The 21,494-nt window shown below is 37.1% G+C and overlaps 1 protein-coding gene across 2 annotated transcripts; it reads right to left on the bottom strand.

The window, feature by feature from the left end:
• Positions 1–2,163: 2,163 nt before the first annotated feature.
• LOC147404029 (acetyl-CoA carboxylase 1-like) lies at positions 2,164–21,297 on the bottom strand. 2 transcript variants are annotated; one of them, XM_086439828.1, is made up of 33 exons: positions 20,865–21,297; positions 19,814–20,189; positions 19,101–19,307; positions 18,871–19,032; positions 18,155–18,247; positions 17,951–18,046; positions 17,608–17,781; positions 16,500–16,593; positions 16,218–16,405; positions 16,073–16,123; positions 15,944–15,983; positions 15,325–15,449; positions 15,112–15,228; positions 14,911–14,985; positions 14,753–14,809; positions 14,538–14,642; positions 13,312–13,398; positions 12,837–13,028; positions 12,568–12,756; positions 11,947–12,057; positions 11,765–11,860; positions 11,496–11,672; positions 11,055–11,132; positions 10,779–10,901; positions 9,213–9,482; positions 7,998–8,335; positions 6,804–7,041; positions 6,352–6,704; positions 5,604–5,817; positions 5,199–5,378; positions 2,938–5,091; positions 2,562–2,622; positions 2,164–2,430 (listed from the first exon to the last, which is right to left on the bottom strand). In XM_086439828.1, the coding sequence occupies exons 2-32, from the start codon at positions 20,159–20,161 to the stop codon at positions 2,566–2,568; spliced, it is 6,789 nt and encodes a 2,262-aa protein (XP_086295954.1). In that variant the 5' UTR covers positions 20,162–20,189; positions 20,865–21,297; the 3' UTR covers positions 2,164–2,430; positions 2,562–2,565. The 2 variants fall into 2 exon arrangements, with proteins under 2 accessions (XP_086295954.1, XP_086295953.1); XM_086439827.1 differs by having other exon boundaries at positions 2,164–2,622; positions 20,865–21,296.
• Positions 21,298–21,494: the final 197 nt, after the last annotated feature.

Here is a 21,494-nt window from a genome sequence, read left to right as displayed (position 1 = left end):
TTTTTTCTAGTTAAACTTCTTCGAGCAACGAGAGAAGAGTCCTAATGATGAACAAAGATTTGATGTTTTGAATTCATGTGCTAAGATGATAAATCAATGGCATGACGTCATGTGCAACGTCATGTGCAAGTACTTAACCTGTTAGGAAATTTTCTCACCGCTAACCAATCCCTCTTATTTTTTTAATACATGTGGTGTCATGCCGTTGATTCATCAACTTAGCACATAAATTTCGAAACAACAAATCTTTGTTCCTCAATGGTGCTGGTCGCATGACATTTATGTCATTATTGACTAAAAAGATCCAATGACCACAGAATACTTCCATCCATTAATAAATTGTTGAAATCTAAGAATTAAAAAAGGAAACAAAAAGAACAAAGTAATGATGGATTTCACATTCATTGAACCTGGATGGAATTACGATATCACCAATGATGGTTAAGTCTTTTATGATAATTATTCCTAAAAGAATGGGAGCATCAAGTGCAAAAAAAGTGGGACTGTAAAGCTTCCTTCCTTTTCTTTTTAACTTTTTCCTTCTTTTTTTTTTTTTCATTTGAATATATAATTTATTTATTTGTTTTTGCTGAATTTGAAGGAGGTTCTGAGCTAAAGTTTGAATTATTTTTTATATATTAAATGGTAGACCATTTTGTAACAGTCAATGCATGGGCCACCATTGACGGTTCTTATGTAAAGCTGTGTTGGATTGAGGAAAGATTGGGTAGGATGGAGTCCAGCGTAGTCTTTGGTAAACCAAGTTACCAACTATTAAATAACGGGCCCAACAACCACAATAGAAGTATTAAATAGCCCATGGGACTGAGGCCAATCTGTTCAGGAGTCAAATGTCAGGCAGGCCTGGGCTTGGATTTTGGAATCACTGCCCAGTTGGAAATCACCCAGCCCAAAGTATTATTTTGGCAAAAAAAAAAATTGAATTAACATTAAATCGCCATCCTTAAATGGTTATTTTTCGTAATAATACTTATAATGCACCCTCCCCCCACTGAAAGTCCTCATTTTTCTATTTTTAAAATTTACAAATATTTTTAGTTTTCTTTTTAGTTTTTTCAAAGATTTTCTTTAATTGGTTGGGAATTTCTAGAGCTATAATATAAATATTTTTATTTAAAATACCCATGGGCCCAGATTAACTGGAAGCTCACACTCTTTACGGACATGGGTCACATGTTGAGTAAATAATTAAAAAGCCCATGGGCACATCTTGACAAGAAGCCCACACCCTTTAGGAACATGGATCACATTTAAGTTTAAGGATTTTAAATCATCAGCCCCAACTTGGCCCGGCCCAATTTACACCTCTTAAACCTTGTTGGTGATCTCCGGTTTCAATTTTTTTCAATGAAAGTGTTATTCTCCGGATCATTGAATTATTCTGAATAATTCACATATTTTAGGTCAAAAAAGAATAAAATATGGTTTTTACAAATTTTTATAAAACTCAATCGACAAAAATGTTACTGTAACTTATTGTATGTTGTTAGGTGTAATACAAGTTCGACTTTGAAGCAAAAAGATCAATCCACCTTATGTTCATAAATATAAATATAATTGGTTAAATACATTTCTAAATTCAGGTCAAGAAGTCTTCACTAGTGAGCTCAGAATTACAATTATGACCCAAGTATAAACATAAATATAGCAAAAACAAGAGGAAAGTAGAAAAATGGGGACATTTTGAATGGAGTTCACAAGATGGATATAAAAGTAAAATCACAAAAGTGATGGATGTTTTTGGGTAAAATTAAATTAATACCAAAATGGGTATATGCCCTTATAATAAATATTTTTAAAATGCCCCTCCTTAAAAAAATATAATAATAATTAATTAAATAAATAAAAGATGAGGGAATCCATAAAAGAGAAGAATACAACAGAAAGCAGAGGAACTCACAAGGAGACTTCATTCACTGGTATAACACCCATAAAAAGAGTTGCACAATTACAGTATAACGACCATTGCACCGTAGGGTGCAGCATCATTACAGCTATGACGGTCATTGGGAAAGCAAGTCATACTTAGGATTCAACTTTTGTTCAATCGAAGATCAATAACGATTTAATCACTATGATTCATTTGTATAAGATTCTTAGTAGTTTTAACACACTTGGTTTGGTGGAAGACGATAATCAAACTATTAATAATGCAATCTCAAAATCTTATTTATAAATAGAATAATAATCATCCATTACAGGTAACACTAGTATTACCCACCAAAAAAAAAACAGGTGACAGAATAATAAGCATGCAGGCAGTTCATGAACACAACATGCCCGTGGAGGACCCATTGCATCAAAACAATGGAGAGAGACCATACATGAAAATTTTCAAAATCACATGAGCACTACCAAAAAATTTACACTTGAGAAGGCCCCTTCACAGCACTTATAATTCAATTTTGCCTGCAAGAACATTATTAGGTTGGGAGGGTGTGGTTTCGATTGGATTCTATTTCTGAGAATTAGTTATATTCTACAGATGATGCCTAGTACTAAGAGCAATGGACCACATAAAACCAAGTTTTGTGCAGTACCTTATCAACCTAGAATTTTTCGAAGCTCCTCGATCAATTCTACTCGGCTTGATGGTTCCACCTGCATTAGAATCCAACATTCACTTCAAATGGTTCTCGGGGGTTTAGAAAGAAATGTCTAACCCACAAAAAAGAAAAAAGAATTTTTTTTTTTAAATTTAAAAAGAATCAGCATCCAGAACAGTGTCTACGTGGCATATTATGGTATGAGTTTAAGACACATTGGGCTCCTAAATAAGACGTTTTTCTATGTGGCACACAGCCCAATGTGTTTATTCTCCAATAAACATGTGTCGCGTAGACACCATATTTTGTTATACGAAGAGAAGACCGTTATGGATCACGCCTCAAAAAACAAAATCATCTGATGGTTTACCTTGCTGAGAAGAGCGGCAAGACCTTGAGGTAGAGCTCGTAAATCCGATATCGTTTGACCAAGATTTGATAGTTGAAGCAATACTTTTTGGACCCGTAACTCTTGCAACTGTTCCTCATAGTTCTTGGGATCATCCTTCCAAGTAAAGAAAGCCTTGTCATTGACCCATGCATTTTCTTGGTCTTCAGTAGGCTTGGAAGCCAAGAACCACTTCTTGATCAAGTCCATCGCTGATCTATGAGACAACGTATCTCCTGCAGCATCTCTTACGGTCCTGACCAATGACCCTTCAATGACTCTCCGATGTAGCCTCTTATAGAAGAAGAAACGCGAGGTTTCCCAATCCACAACTTCTCTGATTACCCCTTTTGCAGCCATCCTCAATGAAGTATCGTGCAACTCGGCAAATCGAGTGGCAATCTGAGTGTAAAGTGGCAATAGTTGTTTCTCACGGGATCTTATCTGCTGTTGCAGTGCTTCAATGGCTTGTGGGGCCCCACTGCTCCTGGCATCGTGAAGCCTTCCCTTGAGATTGATCAGCTGTTGATCGAGCCTACCCATGCACTCCAAAAGCTCCTTTGTCCGGAACTTGATCTCGATCATCCCTTCTGGCTCGAGAACATTTCCCTTAGCGGTCCTTTCGGCGTACATCTCAATATGATCTGGATTAATCTTGCTGTCCACGACAACCCACGCTCCCCCACGGAGCTCTCCCATCATAGGAATGTACACAAAAACAGGTTGTTTGTACGTGCGGAGATTCTCAACAATGGTTGATCCTGCTTGAAGGATCCCTTCGAAAAGGTCCCTTTGTCCACCAGAGAAGCCTCTCCAATTGGCCATGATAAAGAGTGGAAGCTCTTCTCTGTTGAAATCTAACAGCGCTTGAGATGTCTTGGTTGCAGAATCGGGGAACCATACTTGCCCTGCTTGAGGAACAACCCTCTCATGTGAATCAAGCTGACCAGGGTCTGCTGGGATAACTTGCATCATAGTTTGCGTTTCAACAGCAATAATTCCTACAGGGATGCCCCCGAGTTTTGCCCTTCCTGTTACAACTGTCCTCGCCCAACCATCAAGAGTCTCAACAAAGCTATCCTTATCAAAAATACCCCCAAACCATCTTCCATTATGATCCTGAATGCCACAAATAGCTGCACGAGGATCACAAGAGTTCTCAGGAAAGTACTCAACAAGCCTTTCGGGAGGGTCTGAAGGACTTGAAATGGGTAGGCATCCGCCTACAAAGGCAGGAACATAGCTAAGCCACTTCAAAATAGCCGAAACACCTTCAAGATCGTCTGATACTGTCAAATGAACAACCCCATTGGTTGCCATGATTTTAGGTCCACCAAGTTGCATGTGAGAGCTATATACTTCCCGCCCAAGAAGTTTGTTAAGTGCAGAGAAACCTGTCAGAATTATGGGCTGATCAAGCCGTTGGATGCACCTCATACCAAGCCGAGAAAGATAGGCACCGATGCCAACAGTACGACCTGTCACATAGGTTAATGTAAAGGTCTCTCTGTATGCTCTTGAATATGCACCGGCTATAGCTCCACTGCCTGTCAAGTTCTCAACCCCTAACCCATCTTCCTTCCCAACAATAGTGTCTATGACCCAACGGGTTTCTCCGGTTTCCAGCTTTAGCTCATGTGCTATCACAGATGATCCAATGCGTTCATTATCTTCGGGGGTTAAATAAACGTACTTAAACCCACGATCAGGGTTCGATTCATCCGACCATCCTACTCTAAAGCAACTTTTCACTTCTTCAGCTACCCCAATACGAGCACCAGAGTTTGCCGCCAAATAAATTAGAGGTAGTTTCTTATCACAAGCAAGATTTGATACTGCAAGGAAGAATGCGTCCTCTCTTGGGCCAAAGGAACCGGCTTTGAAGGTAACATCATTTGCTACTATCAGAATGGTTCTTCCGTTAGGGAACTCGGGAGTAGACATCTCCATACACCACGCCACCATACCCACGTCATTGAGTGCAGGTGGACGCTCCACTGAAACAAGAGGAGTGCCCCAAGAGCCTTGTTTGTTGGCAAACATGAGCTCGGTTACTTTGACAAGACCTTTGTCCTTTAGTTTATTAATACCCGGGAATTGGGTTGCCCATGACCGCTGCAAAGCTGTCTCAAATGCCTGCACACATGATTATTCTTACTTAGCAAAAAAGTATTAAAGTTGCAAAATCATAAATTCCACAGAAATGTTCTGTTGGCTGTAAAATGAAGGATCGTGGGTCCCACCAATGGGAAATCGTAGCAGTAAGTAGTGCTGCTTTTCCTTGCCAAAAGACGTTTCCGATCGAGGAGTCCCAAAGGTTGATAGCGTGCGGTCAATGGCACACCATGCAGAGGACCCAGCTTGGAAAAGGTCGAATGGTAAATCACTTCGTGTTTGATGGTATCCTCCACTTCTCTATATATCTGCAACATAATCTTACTGAGTTAGCATCAAAGAAAGCAAATTTATATGGCGATTACTATGTGGAAGTCCTGTAGTGCCTAGAAAATCTAGACCAATCAATTGGAGGTGGCCCACATCATAGCACATATAAATGCATAGACGCCACAAATGCAGTCTCGCTGCATGGCCCCACCAAGGCCTACAGTGCCTTAGTGTGAACCATCATAAATGGTTAGGAAACTTACGTGCACAGCGCACGTGTGACCAGTCACGTTTGTAACCACAACCCTCCAAGCACCGCTAGCAAGTCCAACTGATGGAATCAAAAGCTTCACTTCCCACTCACAAACACCTAGCCGATGCATTCTTACACCAACAGACTCATGGATCTCATGTGCCAGTTCTTCCAATAACATTCCAACCGTAGCTTCTTCTTGACCCGTAGCTACCTCAACATTCCTGACAACAATTACCCCAAAGTGAGATTCTCAAACGATACACTAAGTCATCTAGAAAGGGAAACTTAGTAGAACTAGGGATGTAACTTGGTTCGGATTGGTTCAGTTTGGGGCCAAATCGGAACCGAACCAACATAGGTTGGTTCCACTAAATAAGAACCGAACGAATGTCGGTTTGGTTCAGTTCTATGGGTTGCCAGTATCTATAAACCTAGTTGGAAGTAACATATTTTTAATGAAATGAACATGAATTTCGTATAATAAGTCATTAATCTATACATAAAAAAGGATCATTAATTTGTGTCTAAACGCCTAAAAAGTAGTAAGTCATTAAGGGTTTGGTTCGGTTCTATACAAGCCTTGAACTGAGTACTGAACTGAATTGATCAGCTCTCCATTTTCTAAACCCAAAACCAAACTGCAACGTGTTCCAAACTGAACCAAAGCAACTCAAAGCTATCGGTTTGGTTCGGTTCTCGGTTTGAACCAAACCAAGTTGAACCCCTAAGTAGAACAAGCATGCACATATAATTACCTTGGATAAGGCACAAGATCATCCAATTGTTGTTCCCGTAAGATACAAAGGTACATCTGTGCATGGTCAGACTTGACAGTGGCATTGTGCCCATGTAATTCCAACTCTTCTAGTGCGGCCATTACAGACTTCAAGATACTATTTGAAGTGAAGGACAAAGCACGCTGTGCTTGGTTTGTTCCCACGTCAAGCCCTTGATGCATCAAGAACCCATCGTTCATGGTGGGTTGTCTAAGGAGGGTTCGGAGAAACATCCTTTGAATAGGTTGCGGTTTGTCCACAACAGTGTATAAATGCCATTGACGATCTCGGGATGGGGTGTACTGTATACTTTCATACCCTTTGAGTTTGTCCTGTATTATTACAAATAACGATGAACATAAATAGATCAGCACAAGGTTGTGCAAAAAATTAGTACAAAAAATGGAAAATATGTGGCCATGATTACAAACCAGTTCAAGAAAAATGGACAGAGGAGGTTCCAAGTGACGTAGTAGAGGCTCTTCTGCATAATAGTTATTTTCAAGGGACCAATGGAAGGAGTGTCGCACGGGGGGCCGCCCTTCGTCCCTCTGTATGATGCAGCTGATAACCCCAACACCCGCAGAACGGAGAGCAGAGCCAACTTGTTTCTCTTTAAGTATCTTGGCTAATTTATTAATTCTTTCCTGAGCTTGATCCTCGTCACCACTGCAAAGAGTTCAGAAAATTTCTAGTGAAGGAGGGAAATGGCAGGTATTCAAGGTTCTCTTTAGATAGATCTGCGTGAGATACCCAAAAAAAACATATATAATAATAATTGAACGTAGATCTGGATCAAAAGTTACACCCTTTTTAAGTTCCAAGTTGCAACAACATTGATGCAGCTCGGCCAGAACTCATTATGATCACTTCGGAAAATATATTCCCTAACTACATCATAATCAACTCGGAAATGTTTTTTTCCCTAGAAATATCATAGTCAATGTCTATTTTCCCGAGCTACACCTATGGAATATCTATCTTTCCGAGCTACATCACATTCTATATCATTCAGAGCTCACAATCCCTCCATCATCGTATATGCTAGTAAATGGATTATGCTATTACTAGAACCCCCAAAAATCATTAGTTTTATAGTGCAAATGATATTATATCCGGGTATGGATTATCGGTAATACACTTTTTGAAAAGGGCAAAACTTTGAGGACATTTTGATCATAAAAGATTACTTTGAAACACTGAAAAAGAATAAAAATTATTTTCATTGATTTGAAGTGCTTTCAAGTATTCAGATTTGAAGGAGAAAAACCACATTTGCCAAATCCTATAATTGAGGAACAAGTCAAACTGAACCAATCTCTTACCCCAAAATCCTGAAGGGTTTTGTTAACATGAGCCCTAAGGGCATACATTAAGATGCATTAAATATACCTAAAAACCTACCAAAAATACCCTCAAATGCTTGTTTATGAGGTGTATTTAATGCATCTTAACATGTGCCCTTAGGACATACATTGACAAAACCAAATCCTAAATTATGTCCTATAACTTTATATATTGATCATTTTATTGAAAATAGTTCACTTCATTCTTCATAGATCTTGAAGTGAACAATTCAAGATTCATAGTTCTAGGAGTGTTGATGGTAGATTGTCCCCACATACCTATCCTGAAGGGTACTCATTTGGTTATTGATGCCCACCAATGCAACATGCAGCATATTACCAGGTCCAGCTGGTTCTAAGGATCCATTTGCCATCATTTCATGAAAACTATGATGGGTCTCCTTCAGTGCAGTACTAATCGCCATGGGCAAAAACTGAAGAGATTTGACAATAACCATGGCTCCCCAATTCCTCTCCCTATGTTTCTCTACCATTGGTTTATCAATTTGATCCTCAGACCTTTTCCTTCTTTCAATATGTTCTTCAGAGAACTCCCACGAAGCAATAAGACCGGATCTGTGCCACTGCATCCGAACACTCCCCTTCACAAGATATGGCTGAGAAGAGATAAGAGTTAGATTGGGGAAGGAATATTCAATGTAGGAATCAGCGACAGATATGAGGTAAAAACCACAAGAGTTAAGTCTAGCCTTACTAACTTAGTAAGATTTGATTTGAAAGCTTACTAAGGGTCATTTAGCTCACCTTGCGGCATCCAAAAACATGGTCCCATGCCACAAGGATGTAGAGGATGTGGACCCTTCAAAATTTTTATTTTTCACCATTAAATTTTAATTTTAAATTTGGGAGTTTAGTAGCTATCCATTTTCAAAAACTTGGATCAAGCCCAAAAAAAAATCTTTTTGGATCTGAGTCTTTCCATGAATTTTTATTTTTATATATAAGCAGAGTCATTCCATGAAATCCATAGCAACAAAGTAAGGGTTCGGGAATAATTCGGCAAGAGAAAGCCTTGGAAAAAGACCGAGAAAGTAGGGAAAACATCGGATAAATTAAAAAATAAAATAATTTTTTAACTACAAAAAATGTATTTCATATACTAAATGATAAATTACTTTTCAAAAAAAAAAAAAAAAAACTAAATGATAAAATAACGCTTAAAAAATGCTAAAAATAAAAATAATGTGAGTTTTTTTCAAAAAATCGTTGATTAAATCACAATTAATCGTGATTTTTTGATAAATTAAAGATTATTTAAAAAACTGAGCAATTTTTTGAAAAAATCATTATTTAATTTGAAAACTATTAAAATTGATTTAGTTGCGATTTTTTCAAAAAATCTCAGATTTTGTCACTATGATGAAATCTAGAGGGCTGGGGTGTTGGATTGCCAATTTGGTAATTCATTTGAGCTCAACGAACCCTTAGTAAGATTTGAAGTTAGTAAGAAAAGTGTTTCTCAAACCATAATACCTGGTACAGCCTGCGGATATAAGTCTCCACAACACGCCTTTGAAGTGTGTGGTCACTGTGATCGAACAAAGCCACAAGAGCGTCTTCAACTGCTAGAGAAGCACTTACTAGATCCTCCATCCTTTCATTAATGGCACTTTTTCTCCTCGGAGTATCTACGTGCTCACCTTCCTCAGTAAACATCTCTAGCTCTGATAGGCTCCTAGCTATGCTCGAACGGAGTTCACTCAGTTTGGTTTGTTCAAGCAATTGGCTTGCCTTAAGTGCCAGCTGTAGAAAACCAGATTCACAATGCAGTTGAGGTTCAGAACTTTCTTTTTCAATAAATTATGAGAGATGCTATTAGCACACCAACTTTTACTTATAACACACCAATCCATAAGATGAACAACAGGTCAATTTCAAAAGGATTGGTGTGTTGTAAGTAAAAGTTGGTGTGACAATAGAATTGCTCTAAATTATGATAGTTTACGAGGAATTGGAAAGGAACAACCACCAATACATACAAAATAAAAGAATGAGAAAACAATCCCATGCGCAGCAAATAAGGCAAAGATATCACTTTTCCACTGAACTACCGTTAAGCCATACTAGAAGGTAGCATATGGAAATGCAAATATAATAGAAGGGCTTATTTGTAATTTAAAATATTAATTGAAGGGTTTTTGAAGATTACATAATAAAAATGATATTTTTGTAGTTTTGAAAACTAACCAGGGTTGTAATTTGCAATTTTCTTGATTTTTTACCAAAATGACCCTAATTATATTAAGTTTAAATGTTATGGTGGGGCATTCTTCGACTTTCAAATTTTGGTGTCGAACCACTTCCATCCCACCTTCTATCATTATAATAGTAATGTGGCATGTGCAAATACACATGTATTTTGTAACTTAAAATATTGATTAAAGGGTTTTTGAAGACTATATAGTAAGAATGATAGTTTTTGTAATTTTGAAAACTAATCAACGTGATTACAAGGACGTAGAATTGCAATTTTACTATTTTTGACCAAAATGATCCTGATAATATTAGGTTTAAAGGGTTTTTGAAGACAAGGATAGTTTTTGTAATTTTGAAAACTAATAAACGTGATTACAGGGACGTAGAATTGCAATTTCCCTATTTTTGACCAAAATGATCCTAATAATATTAGGTTTAAAGGGTTTTTGAAGACTATATAGTAAAAATAATAGTTTTTGTAATTTTGAAAACTAATCAACGTGATTACAGGGACGTAGATTTGCAATTTCACTATTTTTTACCAAAATGATCTTGATAATATTAGGTTTAAAGGGTTTTTGAAGACTATATAGTAAGAAGGATAGTTTTTGTAATTTTGAAAACTAATCAACGTGATTAGAGGGACGTAGAATTGCAATTTCACTATTTTTTACCAAAATGATCCTGGTAATATTAGGTTTAAATGTGAAAGCGGGGACATTTTTGGTCATTCATATTTTGGTGTTGAACCACTCCTACTCCGCCTTCTCTCATTATAATAGTAAAGATATAAAGTAGTGACCTTTCAAAAGAATGGTCAACTCACTGAGTTGAGATCCAAACCTCGGAATAATTCGTATGGTTAAGAGCAGAGAAGCGAATCAATTTATCTCTATATGCTGCAGGATTGGGGTACACCAGGGCTTCCATCAGTCGCAGTACCAGCTTATTTTTATTCCTAACACCCTGAAAGGCAACAATCATGTATTTTTCATCAGCTCCATTAGTTTGAACATCTCTAAGGAGGCCTTCTTCATCACTAATACACATTATCAAAACAAATTCTTTGTCGATAACTAATTTGAAAACCTTGATCAATCAAAATTCCTTTGTAGATACCTGATGAGACAGAACTATGTCCACAATCTTCAGAAGATTTTTCTTATAATGGAGCCGAAGACGTTCAATTACATCAGCCTGAATGAAGCAAAAATATTAAAACGTAGATATCTCCACAAACCAAAATATGGTTCAAATTTTTCAGAGGCCCCAACGTAGGCCCTCACCCGGTCTCAATATGATCAAGCTTAAATACAAGCATGATCCATGAATATAGTCAATCAAGGAACCAACCTTAAACAATATCAACTAATAATGAACTTGCATGCATATAATCAAATATAATTTGCTTTCATGTTTTTCACCTTTTCATCATAATTTTTTTTACTTTTTTCTGTAAATTTTCCAAAATCCCTTGGAATGTCATTTTTAACAACCAAGGATAACAGGAACAAGGCATAATGATATTGTGTTTCTAATGGAAGTATGGGACAAACTTACTTGGATATTGTCACTAAATAATTCCTCAACTGATAGATATTCCTCGAAAAGAGATTGAACAATAATGCGAGCATGACTCTCTCGTCCACCCTCATAAGACTTAACGAGGGTCAATAGAGGTTCCACAAGCCTTTCCAGAGTTGCCTTGTCTTTATCGGGACAGGACAAGAGATATGCCTGAAAAAAGAAAAATATCAACCACAAATTCTTATGTATGTCCTTAAAAAAATAAATGAACAAAGATGGAAGAATGTAAAACAAGAACTAGCCTCGAGAATGCCTCGCAGTAATTTGGCTGGGAAATCAGCATTTTTCGGGGAGTGAGAACTTGAGATCCCTTCATACTCCTTGTATTTTGTGTCCAACTGAAAATTTCAAATTTTGGATTAGAACTTAGAAGCAAATATTGCAATATAAAATCAAAGAACAAGGGATTAGAGCTAGATTGAACCTCGTTTCTAAGATGTTTTGGAAGACGGGTTGCCAAAACAGCCATGCATTCTTGCCATTGAAGGAAAGGGAGTTCAGGACTATCAAGGCAGTTGAGTAAATCTTGCACAACCTAAAATGGATGTGAAACTTGTGATGATAACCAAGATCAATTTTCTTAAAGAAAACAAAGTGCTACACATTTTATCTCATGCAATCATAGTGGTCTTTCAATCTTTATCCAATGAAATCAACTTATTCAAGCATGAGCATCTACCAATCTATATGATAAAACACAATGGTGGGTCCAACTCTCTTTGTCTCAAGATTAATACCCCCTCTCCCCCTAAACAACATATCTCGAGGATATGTTTTATCTTTTTATCTTTTCTCTTCTTCCTCTTTTCAAAAATACCCCTAATAACTTTATTCTCTTTCTTCTTCTCTCCTTTTCTAATATTACCCCCTCCAACTTTATTGTCTTTCCTCTTCTCTCCCCTTTCTTAATAATAACTCTCCATCTCTATTATTTTTCTTCGTTTACTTACCACTTTAACCCCAAAGAGGATGGCTGTGCCTACAGTTGGTAAATATCATCCAAAACTCTACTTCTAGGATTGCAACAATGAAAGCAGGTTCTTACGTCATCGATGTTATGCTCATAGCCCGAAAGAATCATCCGTGCAGCATTTACACTTGCTGCACATCTCTGATGAACCTTTCCAGAAATGGCAGTTGGTGGCCCCAAGAGTGGGAAGGTTCCATGAAAGGGTTCAGCTTTTCTTACTGCTGAAGGATCATCAAGATCAAGCCTTGCTATAAGGTCACCAGCCTGCACCAAAAGTGACTAATTAATCCCAATCTTAGATAGGCGAATTAACATTAAGCCCACTTATACAGATGAAGATTTACCTGCATTGCTAGGCCTTCAGATATCTTGAAATGGATAACTCCCGAAGCGGGTAACAAAAGTGGCATACACATCTTCATAACCTCAACCTCAGCGTATGGCGTGTCACCATCCACATGACTACCATCTGGGACTAGAAAACGGAGTAGCTTGCAAGGTGTCTCTGCTATTAACTTAGATGGGTCATGATCGTTCTGGAAATAACACATATATCCATATCAGAAATAAGTTTCGGTCAGCCTAAACCATGGTTTAAAATATCGTATCGATTGAATGTTTCGGTTAATGAAAAAATCAATACGGTATCGGCCTATACATTTGATACAAACCTATACATACCCGATACATTCTCAAAACATTCAATATTTCGGGGCCAATGTTTCATATCGGGTCTTGGCCAATACTGATACATTCCGATATTTTAAACCATGGCCTAAACATCAAAATAATGGCAAGGAAAAAAATATTTGGCAGTACCTGTAATAAGCAAGTCCTTCCATCAATTAGGAGGCGAGTGCCAGCTGCCTCTTCCTCCGCATATATTACATGACTGTTTCCATCCAACTGCGACAAGAACAATAATCCATCAAAGTCTTGAACTCAGGAGAGAGAGAGAGAGAGAGAGAGATTTGTGTGATCATAAATTCTAGAACATCTGCTCTCTCAGTGGTTTAAGTGCATCAAATTTTGACTAAAAATGCTTGCTATGTTTTCATTTATAGACATTAGTTCACATTGTTTACAACTTTGTGTAATTTTAATAAACACAATGTTATCCGAATACATTGTGTAGCGTAATGTACTAAAACTTAGTTCAAAAGCCATATCACCAAACATATCGAATCAACAGCAGGCCCATTTTAGCAAATTGATTTGTTAGAATCGGTCGAAAAATGTTTCTATAAGATTACATTATGAGATGTTTAAATGTTTGGAAAGTACATTAACCATCATTGCATGAAGTAGAGGCTGAATTGACTAGTAAACATAGTTATATTTAGTAAGTTGTTAAAAATTCAAGGTATCTTCTATTTTTGTCCGCACAAGCTTAGATCTAGAAGATTTGAGCTTGCCAAGTCAGTAAAGCCTGTAGGATTTGATGCCACAGACATGGTTACGATAACCAACCAAATAACTAACCAATAACTTGTTTGCCTTCCAAACAATAGTTGGAATGAAACTGACATAACCCAAGAAAAAACAAACAATGCCAAATTTGAGCACACATACAAGAAGCAACAACAATTAAAATGATAAAGACAAAGATAGGACATAAGTAACAAGGACATGTCAGCATCCGATGCTAGTATGAGGTGTCTAACATGATGCCTTAGAAGCAGAAATACCAACACTTCTATACACAAGTATTGTAGCATAATATTTAGGTATATGTAACTCATAAGTGTTTCTAATAAAAATAAGGAAAGAAATATATGAAAGCAAAGGAAAACATTAATATACATCATAAACTAATTAAACTAGATTTCTAATATCAAACTGTGGCAGTGTTTAACAACATAATAAATTAGCCAATGAGGGAAAAATAACACCAACTCTCTTTTAGAAGTCAGTTTTTAAAAGAAGTCAATAAGGGGTTAAGTGTGATACTACCTTGAGTGTTAGGAAGTTCGTCCAACACGGCAAATATCCTAAAATTGTTGTGGTATTCTTACATAGGAGAATAGGATAAGACAAATGCTTACTTGCATTAGTAGACCACCATCCCGCAAAGTATGTATTTCTGCTTCGATCTCAGATTGGTTCATCCTCAATCTATTGCTTCTTGGTCCTCCCCTTACAATTTCAATCTAAGGACACCATTCCACAGAGTAAGTGAAGCACTAAAAAGTTTCATGAGCTGATAATCTTTAACACTCTTGAAAATGATAAAACGAACCCTTTATATAGAAACAATTACCGTGTATTTGCTTCCTTCTATGTTCAAAGTAACTTGAGAGTGGACAAGTGATATATGCTGCAATTATGAGGCTCATTCATTAACTAGTATGAATGACAAAATTTGAACCCAACAGCTAAACTTTGTTTCTAAGAAGGATATATGGTATGGCATAGTACCTTGGGTGGGATTTGCCCCTTTTCAAGATAACCCACATAATCAGAAACCATGGCTGCGCTGCTGGTTGAAGCTTTCTAAGGAGGACAAAAAGTGAACGGAAAATAACTTGAATAATTATGCTTACCCTTCAAAAATAATTATGTATCGCAAATGCATAGTAATCGTCTTCAGCCAATATAATTAAATCAACTTTTTCTTACATAAAGAGCCCCTCCAACCACTGAAAGGTACCAAGGAGGCCTTTCAGCTCTAACGCGCAAGGCAATTCTGCTGTCCAGCCAACCTGTATGGATTTTATTGTCTCGGTACTCTGAAGCCTGGAAAGATATTTTACTTGCATCAATCGTTCTTTCTAGATGAATGGAAACTCAATTGGGATGAAAGTTGACATTGTCAAAACATGAGAAGCTTACATTTAAAAGGTCTATTGTGTAATCAACATTTGTACGAATTTCTCCACGAATATGGATCTCCTTAAGCCCGAGAATCATATTTGCAATAGCTAAGGCTCTGGACTCCCCAAAAGCGAAAACATGTCCTGAGATAAAAAGTGTAGATGAATGTGTTCTTTAAAAATGTCTAAAAACAAGTAGCCATTTTTTAGAGCTGCTATTGGCACCCCAACTTTTACTTATTAACACCCCAATTCCTTAATATCAACTCCATTTAAAGATTAAAGCACCCCCTTCAAACATTACAAAGATTTGGCTCAAATTATAATCTCAACATTACAAAACATTATAACACTCGTTCAAACAATTTCAGTAATTGTTTACAATTATGATTAGACTCGCATAAAATCCTAAACCCAAAAAAAATGGTAATCTAGCAACTAAAAAACGAGAGAGCTTCTATTGGCACCCCAACTTTAACTTATTCTCAACTATTCATTTATTTTCTTTATTTTTAATTGGGGTGTAATAAGTAAAAGTTAGGGTGCCAATAGCGGCTCTTTTTTTTCCACTTATCAGCTAGTCACCGTCTACAATACCCAGACATATATAATTACTATTCTAGCCACCCAGTACTTACCAAACTGAGAATCTGAGAATTCATGAATGCCTCCTCCAGACTGCAAACCATAAATGCCCATCATGTTAGTGACTATTACATTCGAGAGTATGAGAGAAGGCATCCCATATAATACCTCAGAAGATATACCTTAACAGAGAAGTATGCCCATGCATTTGGCTTACTTTTGAAACTCAGTTCCTACAACAAGTCAAATCACTCCAATTAAGCTCACGATAAAAGCAGAAGATAGGAAAATAAATGGGATTTTCTCAAAAAATACAGCAAATCTAACCTGTACTCTCCCGCTAGTGGGCTTGAAACCATCATCTGGGTCTTCACTAGTTACACGCACAGCAACACAATGTCCTTTTGGCCTTACTGACTCAACCTTGTCGATATCAAATGGGGTGGCAACGATCGATGTTCTCCTCCAAGCATCATAACCTCCACCATGTGGAATTCCATAAAATCGTCTAATTTCTGATAAGGAGCGGGAGAAAAAATGACAATGTGATGAACACAAAGATTGACGCTAAAAATGAGCTAGAACAGGAAATTGTCAACAAGACCATACCAGGAATTTGCCATAGAGGAATTCCCATCCCAACTGAAACTTGAGCTGCCGGAAGATTTATTTCAGCTATCCACTCAGTGACGGGATGTTCCACCTAAAATGTAACTAAAAATGTGAGTAATAATCAGAAAATAACACATAAAGGCTACAAACAAGGGTCACTTGGCCGTTTCTCTCATTGTCTCACACAAGTGATTTATAGCATCACTACCCATTAACTGGGTCGAACCACAATGTGACTTACATACATGTGTGTGTTGTCAATATATATATATATGGAAGTCATTATTCATTTCAACAATATGTTGGTGAACAGGAAAAGTTGATCGAAGTAATAAAATTTCATGTCGCAATTGAAATATTTCAACAAACAATAAAATTTGACCAAAATATTCTTTTTTTAAATATTAATTAAGTTTACAAAATAACAATAAGTATAAATTGTTTGTCAAAATGACTTGTAAATCACACATAATATTCATTCATCAAGAGAAATAAATTATGATTGGCCTGGTTTATACACCATTTTATTTTGATGTATTCCAAGTATATTGGCATGTTCGTATAAGCACATGCATATAATCGTCAATATTGTAATTGGTTGGATGCATCAGCAATTTATTCATACATATTTAGAAAAAAAAAAACTACAAGTATATTAATGTGTGAATGTAGTATTATTAATTTGTTCATTTAATAATGTATTTTTACATATTAAGTGTATTTATGTACTAAATGACATGCTTACGAGCACCAAATTGTGCAAGTTTAAGTTCAAGCCTAACTCTCCAAATTGTACCAGAATATTATGAATGCTATTTATCCTGTTTATTTTATTCCAAATGGTTGTCTATTGTACTATGATGAGAAATGAGTGTATTCTCATGCATGTTCACACAATTCCTAAAATTTGAGTGTATATTCTTTTAAAGATTCTGATAACTTCCAAAGTTTTTACAGAATTTTTAGGGATAAAAAAATTTCCAAAAATATGGATCAAAGTCAAATTGAAAAGCTTAGAACTACCATACCTTCCAGTATCTGAGTCATGTATTATAAAAAAAAATTGTGCAACTTTCTCTGATTACAAGCACAAAGTACCACCAACCTGTAACCGTGGGTTGAGTTCCAAAAAGAAGTACTCTCCAGTGTCCATACTATAAAGATACTCAACAGTAGCAGCTCCAACATAATTCACACACTTAGCAAGCCTTCTCGCTGCCTGCTCTAGCTTCTTCACTGTCTCCAGTGGCGCTACTGTAATTGGACCCTCCTCAATAATCTATTGGATATAAAAAAAAACAAATGCAAATTCCACATCGTGATATATCCTCATTTACTATAAGAGAGAAAAAACAAAGAACCCAAATTCCAAATAGAAACAATAATTATTCAAATGAAATAAGAAGAAAAGTTGTTAGCAAAGTCATCCAAATTTAGGAAGAATTTACCTTTTGATGCCGTCTCTGAACGCTGCAATCACGGCTGTGCAAAGCTGCAACATTGCCATATTGATCGCAAAGTAACTGGACTTCTAAGTGCCGGCTCTAATTGAAGAAAACACATAACTGTCATGATAAAGTTCACACTCCGGAAATTATGGAGAAAATGCACTTCAAATTAAACAAATTGGAGAGTAGAAATTTCATATTCACCTGAGAAGCAACCTTCATTATAAAAATTGGAGAACCAGGAACCTCGCCCTGGACTTGCTTGAACAAAGCCTTCACTTCATCGTCATTATGAACCTACAAAGTTAGAAAGTAGAATAAAGTTAAATTAATAAGGAGCATTAAACCCAAAGAGAATTTAGACCATGTTTCTCAGAAGTACATGAAATAAACATTCATGTGCACTACCAATCAAAAGGTACTTGTCTTTAATTTTTTTTTTGTTGAGTGTATATTTTCCTCTACTCTCAAGTGTGTGTCATACCCCAATTAAGCCCCATGACCCTCTTATATTCATAGTTCTCCCCCTTTTCAACAGATCGATCTTTTGGAGTAGTTGGTTGATTAAGATGATATCAAAGCGCTAGGTTCATACAGGACACGGGTTCGATTCTTTCCACCCTTATGAGTGAGGGGAAATGTTGAGTGTATATTTTCCTCTACTCTTGGGTGTGTCATACCCCAATTAAGTCCCATGTCCCTCTATATTCATAGTTCTCCCCCTTTCTAACAGATCGGTCTTTTGGAGTAGTTGGTTAGTTAACATTTTTTATGGGTAAACTAGACTTGAACCCACAGCCTCAAAGTTGTTTTGCAATGTGTCAAACCAAGCAATGGGTCCAAGCCCAAAAAGTACTCGTCTTTATATTTACAAATTCCAAAATATATTCTTTAGTGATCAGAAAATGTAAAAGACCAACCTTTCTTATGCCTTTACCACCGCCACCCCAAGATGCCTTGATCATTGCAGGGTAACCCACCACCTGACAGCTGGCCACCGCCTCCTCCGTGGTATGAACGCAGGCTTCTCGATAGACATCATCAGGGATGGACTCCAAACAACTTTCCGGAGGAATTTGAACCTAAGCGAGAACAGTTTTAATTATTACATACCAAGTACCTAAACAAAACAAAATATATGAAAATTTACATGTGAACCACTCCATGGGAGGGTTGGTACTCCAGCCGCTTGAGCGATCAGAGATGACCCAATTTTGTCTCCTAGTGCTGCCATAGATGAGGCCGGGGGACCAAGAAATATAATTCCCTTTGCATTCAGTGTATCGGGCAGCTCCGGGTTCTCAGATGCGTGGCCCCATCCAGGCCAAACTGCATCAACGTGTGTTATCTCTGCCATCTGCAAATCACCCAAAAGTCACAATTAAGCATAATAAATTATACAACATGGGTTATCTTTGTTCAATATTTAAATTAACTTATTAAACTCTCAAACCAACAGGGGTCATGTGCAAGCAAACATAGCTAATGAGCAAGCATAATTAACAAATTCAGAACAAGTGCTCAAAGACTAGATAAAGATTTTGCCAAATTCTGGGGGGAAGGGCGAGAGGTGGCAACTTATTATTATTATTTTTTATAGGTAAGCTGGACTTGAACCCATGACCCCAAAGTTGCTTTGCAATGTGTCAAACCAACTGAACTATGGTTCTAAGCCCAAAAGGCGGCAACTTATTGGGCACAAATGGATGTAAAAATTCCCTCATTTGAGGGTTTCTTTACCCTCCAAGTAGTTTTTTAATTTAATTTTTTTCTTATTTCCATTCCTTTCTAATAGAATTCTTATATATCAAAGAAAAAAAAAAAGGAGGGGGGGGGGGGGGGGGGGGGTGAACAAATACAAACCTCTACAATAAGCTGCACATTAGCATAGTTATTGTTGTTGGTTCCACCAGGAACTTCGACAAACTGATCAGCAATTCTCATGTGTTCGGCATTGATTCTCACGTCCTCTGGGGTTGCCATGGCCACCAACAAGATCACCTTCTCAGTTCCAAAGGTTTCAGAAGCCCACGTTCTAACACTACGCATGAACTTCACGGCAGCCATCCCATTGTTTGCAATTAAGATGCTGTGGATAGGCTTTTTCCCTCCAAGTGCGTAGCAGAAATCGTCAACTTCAGACATCGAAACAGGGTTTCGGCTTGGAATTGCTCCATTTATAAACCCATTCCCGCGCCAAAAGCCAGACATGCTTGGGCTACTTAAGATGTCAGACACGCTGTAAACAATCAACAAATCTAAATAGTTGTTTCCAGTACTAAATCTGGTCATAATTATTGAAAATTTGAAGACTAAATCAGATTTATTTTCTTCCATACCACATAATTGGGGCGTTATGCAGTTTAATATTACCCAATTTAACTCTAAACTCAAAAAAATGAATATTGATCAAGCATTCCAGGAATTACCCATTCAAAACAACCTCAGACAAGTCAACCGAGATTTGATATTGGAAGTAAAATTAGAACTTAATCAATCTAACAAGCAGAGAGAAGGACCATAAAGAATCAAAAGCAAATATATATATAAAATTAAACAAGATGAAAGGACCATAAAGAATCAAGAGCAAACAAAACAACAGAAAACTGAAATTCAAACAAAGCTATAAGAATTAGAGCAAATATAAACCAACTAAAACAGAATTCTTCCAAATAGCAATTCAGATCTCCAAATCCACATGAGACAAAGACTAGAGTAGAAATTGCAAACACCCAAAGAACCAAAATCAAATCAGGGTCAGAATAAAATTCCATGCTTTGTTTTACAATATAGTCAACAATACCCAAATCTAAAAATCAAAACTTTAATTAAAAAAACCAGGAAAAAATAAATACAAGGAGCAGAATTAGAATGAAAATGAACAAAGGGGGGTGGGGGGATTCAGTTAACTGACCTCAGAGAAGAGCAAGAGAACCCAGAATCTCAAGAACCCAAATTAGATATCTTTCTTATCTCCTCTATTGTTGTTGCGAGGAAGCACTATTGAGTTAAGAGAGAGGCAAAGGACCCAAAGATGTTAGCTGTGTAAAAGCTAGATATGGGCTTGGAGAGAGAGAGAGAGATGGGAGTTTAACGGCTTTAATGGGACGTGCACGTGTTAGTCACCAATTCTTCCTTGTATTAGTTCCCAGCTAACCCCTTCCCTTCCCTTTCTCTTTCTAAATATCTTTCAAGTCTAAAAAAATTTGAATGAGAAACAAAGAACCAAATCTCATGGCCAATAAAGTTCCACAATTTGTTTCTTAGGTGGGGTGTGGCGTGTTCTTGACTGTGTGTTGGTGGTGTTGTCGACCGACCCTTCTTTCCTTCTTTGAAGAGAGAGAGAGAGAGAGAGACAGAGACAGACAGGTTGCTTGCCCAAAGTCACCATCTGCCTCATTGAAGTTATATATATTACAATTTCGTTTTAATCTTCTTCAACGTAAAAATTTCACGCACACCGATAGAGATGGGGGTTGGGCATTTAGTACACAACAAACATCGGAGTTTTGTGGGACCCATACAACATACTTTTCCGAGTAAT

This window comes from Akebia trifoliata, chromosome 4 (assembly GCF_017979445.1).
Source record: "Akebia trifoliata isolate Shusen 1 chromosome 4, ASM1797944v1, whole genome shotgun sequence".
Taxonomy (NCBI): Eukaryota; Viridiplantae; Streptophyta; class Magnoliopsida; order Ranunculales; family Lardizabalaceae; genus Akebia; species Akebia trifoliata.
The sequence above is the reverse complement of the archived record's forward strand: the minus strand, read 5'-3'. Positions and strand labels throughout refer to the sequence as shown.